At 41.0% G+C, this 9,243-nt stretch overlaps 1 protein-coding gene across 1 annotated transcript in view; it reads right to left on the bottom strand.

Moving 5' to 3' along the window:
• The window catches only part of AQR (aquarius intron-binding spliceosomal factor), a 96,350-nt gene extending 95,426 nt beyond the window's left edge, over positions 1 to 924 (bottom strand). Inside the window, exon 1 of the mRNA XM_031952035.1 lies at positions 682 to 924. Coding sequence (XP_031807895.1) covers positions 682 to 756 — 75 coding nt within the window. The 5' untranslated portion in view covers positions 757 to 924. The remainder of the gene's footprint in view (positions 1 to 681) is intronic.
• Positions 925 to 9,243: the final 8,319 nt, after the last annotated feature.

The following is a 9,243-nucleotide window of genomic DNA, read 5'->3' on the forward strand; positions in this document are numbered from 1 at the left end:
TAAATTAAAAAAAAAAAAAAAAAAGAGTGCCTGACATATTGCAAGTGCTTCGTAAATACTTGCTGACCGCCGATTTAGGGATAACTGCTTTCAATTGCCTGCATTTGTGTCTGTTAATGCCACATTTATTCAGTAACATTCATGCATCTTTGACTCCTCCCGGTTTTCCTCACACCACTTTTATGATCAGTTTCCAAGCCCCGAAGATCCAACCTCCTAAGTCTCTTCCATCCATCATTTTATTTCCTCTCTCTAATTCTAATAAACACTTGATTCTTGTTGGATGACTTCTACAATAATCTCTTAAATTAACCTCTTAATCTTTTCCACTCTCTTTCCATCCCCCTCTTCTAGCAATCACATACGGTTTAACTGAAAGCTTCTAACTTTCCTCCTGCCTCACTTTCCCTTTCTAGATTTAAAAAGCAAACATAATAATAATAAAGAAGCCTCCTAGCAGTTTCTGGATGGACAAGAAAGCCGAACTAGAATCTGTTCCCCAAAAAAAAGGAGCGGAGAAGCCCCCCAGCACTGTGCCGTCCTCTTGCCTCACCCCCATCTACTCAAGACCCGGGGGTCTGCAGGTCCTCGCTCCTCTCCCCTCCCCTGCTCCATCCCCGCCCCCTCCGCCTTCTCCTTAGACTACTAGATCCCCATTGCTCCGAACCCCGCCGCAGTCACCTGGGTTACGAACTCGGCGTTGATCTGGGACACCGTGGGGGCCAGGATCTTCTTGGGCGGCGCGGGGGTCGCCATAGTCGGGCGGCCCTTGATCCAAGCCTAAGAGCAGCGGGAGGCGAGCGCAGGCCCCTGGCTCGCCCCAGAGATGTCTCTCCACACACACCGGCGAAGAACGGCCAGTGCTTCCGGGATCCAATCCCGAGCGGAAATCGTCACTTTCAGGAAGAGAGAGAAAGGAGCCTGCGGTTACAAGTTTCCCGCGGAGTAGAAGGAACGGAAGTGGTCATAGAAACACTCTGGGATAGAGGAGCAAGGAATGAAGAAGAGACCTCTTTCTATACTTCCCCCTGCCGGCAGACTTAGAGAAAGCACGGAGGGCAAAGGCTGATTTCTCTTTACGTTTGGTGCTGGCAGTGGGGAGGATGGTGTTGAAGAAGGAGGACAAGGCAGGGAGATGCATACAAGCAGTGATGAAGGGAGCGAGTTTACCCAATCATCTGCTCTGTCTTACTTGCCCATTCTGTAGCAATGGGTGACCTACGTTTCCCAAGTCCCTAGGAGATCACTGGAGTCATCAGGAAGACTGATGGAATCCAGATGGAGACATGGAGATGCAACATGATACTTTTTAAATACTATTTAAATAAAGTATTTAAACTACTTGGGAAAGTCCTGAATGCAAAGTCACTCCCTGTGGCAGCTAAGCACTTTGTCACAGGACCTAACTCTTTTTTTTTTTTTAATAACTTTTTATTTTCAGAACCCATGCCAGGATAATTTTTTACAACATTATCCCTTGCACTCACTTCTGTTCTGATTTTTCCCCTCCCTCCCTCCACCCCCTCCCCAATATGGCAAGCAGTCCTATACATGTTAAATAGGTTACAGTATATCCTAGATACAATATATGTGTGCAGAACTGAACAGTTCTCTTGTTGCACAGGGAGAATTGGATTCAGAAGGTAAAAATAACCCAGGAAGAAAAACAAAAATGCAAACAGTTTACATTCATTTCCCAGTGTTCTTTCTTTGGATGTAGCTGCTTCTGTCCATCATTGATCAATTGAAACTGAGTTAGGTCTCTGACAAAGAAATCCACTTCCATCACAATACATCCTCATACAATATCGTTGTTGAAGTATATAATGATCTCCTGGTTCTGCTCATTTCACTCAGCATCAGTTCATATAAGTCTCTCCAAGCCTCTCTGTATTCATCCTGCTGGTCATTTCTTACAGAACAATAATATTCCATAATATTCATATACCACAATTTACCCAATCATTCTCCAATTGATGGACATCCATTCATTTTCCAATTTCTAGCTACTACAAACAGGGCTGCCACAAACATTTTGGCACATACAGGTCCCTTTCCCTTCTTTAGTATCTCTTTGGGGTATAAGCCCAGTAGTAGCACCGCTGGATCAAAGGATATGCACAGTTTGATAACTTTTTGAACATAGTCCCAAATTGCTCTCCAGAATGGCTGGGTTTGTTCACAATTCCACCAACAATGTATCAGTAGGACCTAACTCTTAATGTGCTTTATGCTCTGGACTTTATCCGAGCTCAAATCCTGACTCTGCCACCTGCTACCTATTTAACCTAATGTCTTTGGGAATATATTTTCTCAACTGTAAAATGAAGTTGAATAAAATGACCTCTAAGATTCCTTTTAGCATTAAATCTATGACCCTATAACTACTCGACTAAGTTGACCATGTTCAAATTTCTGCTTTGCCTGTTGACTTTGGACAAACCACTAGAAGCTTCAGCCTCAATTTCCTCATCTGTAAATGGCAGGAAAGGGATCAAATTGCCTCTAAAATCTCCTTCAAAGCTAAATGTAAAATAAAAATTTATAATATATATATATATATGTCTACAATCTTAACTTCCAGCCACTTTTAAATTTCCCTCTTCCACAACTAGATAGAGATGAAGACAATTTAAGCATTTGAAAAAAAGTTTTTGAAGTTTTTGTTTGTGTTTGGTTGATTGGCTTTTTGCTTAATGGTTTTTTGGTAGAATTAAGAAGGATATAGAAAACTTGGGGGGGGGTAGAAGGGAGCAGGGAATGGAAAAGAGATTGTAGCATGTTTATTTTGAGATCTGGCATCTGGATGGTCCCAGGCTCCAAAGTGGAGGATGAGAACATAAAACTTCTTCCTATGGTTTCTATCCTATTCTATCCTTGAGGGTAAGTTAAAGGGTAGGGAAAGGAAAGATGGTAAGTGGGGAAAAAAAATTATAGTGGACTGGGAGTATCCTACATGTATTTAAGAATGAATTAAGTGATCATTATGAGTTCTGAATCTTGAAGCTTTCCCAGAAATTTTTGAAATTTTAAATATTGTTATCAGTAGTTTAAAAACCCAAGCTTAATTTAGTTGAAATATGACTTGAAACTAAATAAGAATGTGCTCTTTAGAGTGCTTCCCTATTAGAATTCAGCCTTCCTTCACTTAAATCCAATTCACCTGCTTTTCATGGCATCACTTCCTGATGCCATGGCCCTCTTTGAGAAAGAATCCGAACCCTGTTTGGATTGTCAACCTGAAGAAAAAAAGAACTTCCAAAGCAGCAAAAACTAAGGTCTTTTAACTAAGGCAAGGGAATTGCATGCAGCACCATGATGCAAGAGTATCCAAGACAGGCAAAGAGGGAAGGGTTTAAATAGCAACAGGAAAGGGAGTCTCAAGGGAAGGTACAGCCCCAAGAAATTGTTACAAAAATTGTTTTGCACAACCAACTGGATGATTTCAGAGAAGCCTGGAGAGACTTACATGAACTGATGCTAAGAGAAATAGCAGAACCAGGAGACGATTATACACAGCAACAACAAAACTATAGGTCGATCAATTCTGATGAACATGGCTCTCTTCAACAATGAGATGATTTAGACCAGGTCCAGTGGTCTTGTGATGAAGAGAGCCTTCTACATCCAGAGAGAAGAGTGTAGGAACTGAGTGTGGATCACAACATAGCATTTTCATGATTTCTGTTGATGTTTGCTTGCATTTTGTTTTCCTTCTCAGGTTTTTTTCTTTCTAGATCCAATTTTTCTTGTGCAGCAAAAATGCATAGACAAAACAGGAAAAGGTTCAGCAGTAATAAATCTGGTCAGAATTGGGGCTCCTGTTTCCCCCCTCTTTTCTGTTTTGACCTGGTTTTTAATTATTTTTTAAATTGGTTTCAATTGTCTTTGGGCAATTCATAGCCTTGGAATCAGGCAAGTTCAGCCACATTCAACATTCCCCAGTCTTAGTTAATATGAATCCCATAATGAACAAGAGAGGCACTGAAAGGTTGGATGCACTGCTAAACTATGATAATATTAGTCATCTTAGTCCCAAGTTTTACTAAACAACCAAAGCTTCCAAATTGTATACCAATCCCAAGCCAGTTTGAAGATAATGAAGGAATACAGAATCAGGAGGGGAAATGGATGAGGGGGCAAATGGCAAAGTCCAAATACTCATATACTTATTTGTAAAGGCTACTGAACGCCTACCATGATTATTGAAATTTTCCATATAAGGCAAAGAAGGACACAGATAAGGTACAGGAAAATGCTCCCCTAGCTAGATGTCAATTCCAGGCAAGAGTCATATGAGTAGACAATTATATTGACAGAATGTCACAGTCAAGCTTAAATCAGCCGGGTGGAAAAACTGTCTGCTCAGATGGAAATATTAGGAAAGTACTACCTCAACCTAAGTCACTATCCTTGCTTTCCAGGAGCTAGAACTTCACCTGCTGTTCAAAAATGTATCCCCAGAGGGCTATTAGCATTATGGATCATTGGCTCAATAATATTTCTTGACAATCATATCTAGAATCACACTTAGAATAATATTAAGTCCAGTCCCATAAGACTTAACCTCCTAAGGCAATAAAATAGAGAGGGAAAGTAACAATATGGTAAAAACGGAGTGAAATTATAAAACCTTGAAGGAATCTCACCAAGAATAGGATATCAAGAGGATGGGCACAGATTCAGCAGGAATTAATCCCTGTAGAGAACATAACCTGTTGTAGACCAGGAGCAAAAAGACAACCCAGGTAAGTGAGGATAGAAAGGGAACAAAAGAAGGTGGTTAGGACAAGAAGGCCAAGTCAGTGAACAACATGGATAAGGAACATAAAAGTGGAGTCAGGTAAATACAGGATATTCAACCTACATCTGGAGTCTTGAGGAGTGGTCTGCCACTGCTGTTGCCTACTTTTTTTAGGTCAGTTGGAGTTTGAGATCACCAGTGGTGGAACTGTCCACTTGGGAGATAGAGACCTCTTTAGATGAGACAGATGTATCCCTCTATCAATTCCCTTCAGCTTTTCAGTGGAGAGATTGATCAAAAGAACTTGATATAGTTCTTTCCACCTGGGTTGTAAGGCATCCTTATGCAGATATCTTTTCCAGTAGACCCAGTGTCCAAGTTCCAGATGCAAGGTAAACTAATCTGAGCTTAGATCCTTAGAAAATGACTGAGAAACAAGATGGTTAAGGTCCCAAAGATTTTGAGTGAGCCCTCTGCAGTAGGATAAAAGGGGAACTTTGTTGGTGAGGAAGTTGGTATGGAGGAAAAGGAGGAGTCTCAGGAGCCCAGTGACAATCTCAAAAGGGTGAAAAGGAAAACTTTATAAAAGGAGTTGCCCCAACAGTCAGAAGGACTAAGAGAACTCTGGGCCAAGGCAGACTCAAATCATGCATAAATTTCACAAGCTGTACTTTAACAATCCCATTGATATACTTTACTAGATCTAAAGATTAGGACTGGTAAGTGCAGTGGAGGTGCTGAAGTATGGCCAAGCAGCTAGTGGTTAGGAGACCACTGAATTAGTATGTAATGGATTTCTTTGGGGATTGCTCAGGTAGGGAAAATCCCTTCTAACAAATCCTTGGCTACAGCAGTTACAATGACTTGCTTGCAAGAGGAAAGCCTCCACCACTGGGAAAACATACAGACCATGACCAATACAAACTTATTCAGAAAAGGTTGAGAATTGAATAAAATCAATCTCCCAGACTTGAAAGCAGGTCTCAGCGAGAGGGAATTTCCCTAGGGGAGACTACAGGAATTTACCAACATGTATTTGGTCAGATGTCACATTACAATCATGTATAGCTAGTCTCATCTTCCCCCTACAATATTGGCAGGTCAAACTAAGCAGTCTAGCAAGGGCTTCAGTGACTCAAGGAGTGCATGGATTCCATAAGATGACACAGGGAGTTAGGGAGGATTAGGCAGCTATTTGGTCCATGCTAGAGCCCAGAGTTTTTGTTCCTTGAGCATCCTTCTTGTTCAAGCCTCTCCTGGATGGACTGGGACATGATCTCTTAGACAACAGCAATTTCTGCCACAGTGTCAATCCCGAGACAGCTATGGAGGAAGACAGGTCTATGAGCATAGAGGGTTGCAAGGCAGCATGGTTAGCATGCAGGTTAAGCATGAGCATAGGGAGAGTCCAATGATGGCCACTGCTGCTGCAAAAAGAATGAGTCAAGCAATATCTGAACTTAAATTGTTCTTAATAAAGGTGCCAGGAAAAGACAAAGAGCCTTGACATTTCCCCTATATCCCAAAGTTATGTGCCATCTCAAAGTCATACCTGCTTTCTGTGTATATGTTCTTTTTTTTTTTTTTTTCATTTCACAGGCTCAGACCAACATTTCAAGTTCAGCTTGAACAGGGCTGAAGAGGCCAATGGGAGGAATCCTGCCTCAATAATTTCTTCAGGAGTAGTGATGACATACTAAGCCATCAGGTTGCCAGAATCATTTAGAGATCTGGAGAGCACAGGAATAAATCATTCACATACTTGAAAAAAGTGGACCCTGAAAGAAATTCAAGGCTAGCAAAGGCTGCTTTCAAGATCTGTAAGAAATAGGTGGAGCTTCTGTTGTAGCCTTGTGGCATTACAATCCAGATATTCTGCCAGCCTTCCCAGATGAAGAAGAAAAGGAATTGGCTATTAGAGTCAAGGTAAACACACAAAAAATGCTACACAAATCAGTGGTGGTAAAAATGGTGGAGTCATGGGGGATGAGATTAAGAAGGGTATGGGGGTTAGGAACCAAAGGCGTTCTGGGGATCACACAAATAATGACAATCCATGAAGGTCTTGGATAAAGCACCAGTTATGGCTTCCAAGCTCATGGATAGAAAGAATGGAGTGATATAAGGGATACTGCAGGGGGTCAAAAGTTCAGAAGATAAGTAATAATTGATGAGGGACCTTATTTCCTCAACTGCCTCTCTGGACAGGATATAATGTGGCACAAAAAAAGAGAGATTTAGAGGGATACAAATAAAACTATACTAGGGGTGAGTTAAAGACCCTTTTAATATCAGAAGTGCTACCTACCTAGAGGGAAGGTAGAATCTACTCAATGGGTAGAAAAGCAAACAAAGATGGAATAAAGAGTGTATGAGGAAAAATGAGGGAAGGCTGTGACAAGGAGAGAGCAAAACTGAATATCACTATGGGGAGAGAAATCAATTGGGTCCCTATATGTCTTGGAAAAATCTTGGTTGAGAAGGTAGTATCCAGTGAAAGAAGGAAAATATGGGTCCTATACAAATTCTTGAGGAAAAAATGGAAAAGGGGTGAGAAATATAGATAGACTGCAAGTAATTAGTGAATTCTACTATTGAAACTTTTCTAAAATGCCAAAGGGATGGATCAGGAAAAGAAGTGGGACTCAGGACAGACATTGTGGAATCTATGAGGATCTCAACAGGATAAGAGGCCACAACAATGTGAATGAACTCTATTAGAGATGCAGACACCCTGGGAAAAATCCCCTCTATACCCTTGGAGTCCCAGTAATCTAAGCCAGACCAACTCAGGTCTGGTTCTCTCTGAAGAGTTAGAAAAGTAAGATAGCTGGCAGCTCTGTAGAGTATGCTGTAGCTCTTGGTAGTCTTTCTTCCAAAGGCCTAATTCTTTATTAGAAACTCACCTCTTCACCCTGGGGTTCTGGGGACTTAGTATCTGGAGGGATGTCTAAAGATGAGGAGAAAGTGGAGATTTATTGCCTTCACTGCAGCTGTTGAAGCTGTAGGTTCATTATTTGATTCTTTTTAAAATGTTTTTTTCCCTTCTGTGGAATTAACTGAGTGAAGACACTCTCATAAGAATATAGCCTTAAACTATACCTTAAGGTTGCCAGAACCTTATAACAACAAATAGAGCTATAGCTAAAAAAAAAAAAAAAATGTTGCAGGTGTTTGTCTCCTAGTTCCTACCACCTCTTAGTTAGGATTTATGTACTTCTTTTATAAGTGATGATGCTTTTGAATTCTCTTATTGGAGGATATATGCTTGTTTAGCAATTCTCTGGGGAAATTTGAATTAAGATTTTATTATTATTGACTTGTATTCTTTTGTTTCTGGGATAGATTTCTGGGTTTAGGTATAAGCTTGGAGTTCCCCAAACAATGGGAGAAAAGGTCAAGGTAGGAGACTTCTGTTCTATTTAATCTGGTGTTTTGCAGTTTATGCTTTGCACTCCTTTTTACTGACATGTGGGACAAGTGCTAGATCCTCTTTCCCAAATTAACTAATCAGAGACATCTACAGGTACAAAGAAAAAGCATTTATTTAGTCACTGCCGGGAGAGGCCCAAGCACACCGGGGAGCCATCCCATGTGCTCATGGAACCTGACCAGCTTCTGGCTTGTCATGATTTAAATAATAAAAGACCCAACCCTTTTCATTGGATAGAGTAAAAGGAAGTAACCATCCTTGACCAATAGTCACCAAAGTTATCTGCTTCCTGTGGGTCACATCACTTCCTGTAACTTCACTGACTTAGGGTCTGACCTTCTGGCTCTGGAAATAGAGATCATCTGATTTGGGCCTAGTCTCATAAATTGAGAAAACTTTACCCAATCAATCCCATTCACAGATAAACACCTTGTCAGATGAGAGATGCCCTTTCTCACAAGATCGTAATAAACCCCTTTTTTTCTTTTTCTTACTCTGAGAGTCTCTGTTTTTTATGGTTGATTCTGTCCCACACAGTTTGGGGGCTCGTCTAGGATGTTTCCTGTTTGTGGCGAGGTCTCTCCCTTCCCAAATCCTTGGGCAGACACCTTCTCTGGTGGTCCTTGGACTTGGCTCAGGAATTCTGGTATTTTTTAAGTTTCTCAGGTTTGTGGAATGTATCTTGGCTAGGATGGTGTCCTTGGCTGGTCTGAATCCTTCTGGAGTTTGTGCTGATGCTCCAACATCTTTGACATGGGCCTCCACTTCACCCCAGCATTTTTGGCATGGAGAGTGGGCTAATCACTGGCCATAAACCTGTAGCTGGACACAAGGGTTCAAATTTCTCCAACCTGCTTTCCCATAGGGTCCCAAAGTCTGCCAAAATTTTAATACCCTATGAATGTACTTGAAAGGGTAATTTTCTGCCACCTTAAATTTTAGGGCTCTGTGTGTGTGTGTGTGTGTGTGTGTGTGTGTGTTTAAATTGGAATTCTGATTCTGAAATTGTATGATATAATTGCTATTAACTAGTTAGTACATGTTAAAATTGTGAACTTGATTATTC

This window comes from Sarcophilus harrisii, chromosome 2 (assembly GCF_902635505.1).
Source record: "Sarcophilus harrisii chromosome 2, mSarHar1.11, whole genome shotgun sequence".
Classification (NCBI taxonomy): Eukaryota; Metazoa; Chordata; class Mammalia; order Dasyuromorphia; family Dasyuridae; genus Sarcophilus; species Sarcophilus harrisii.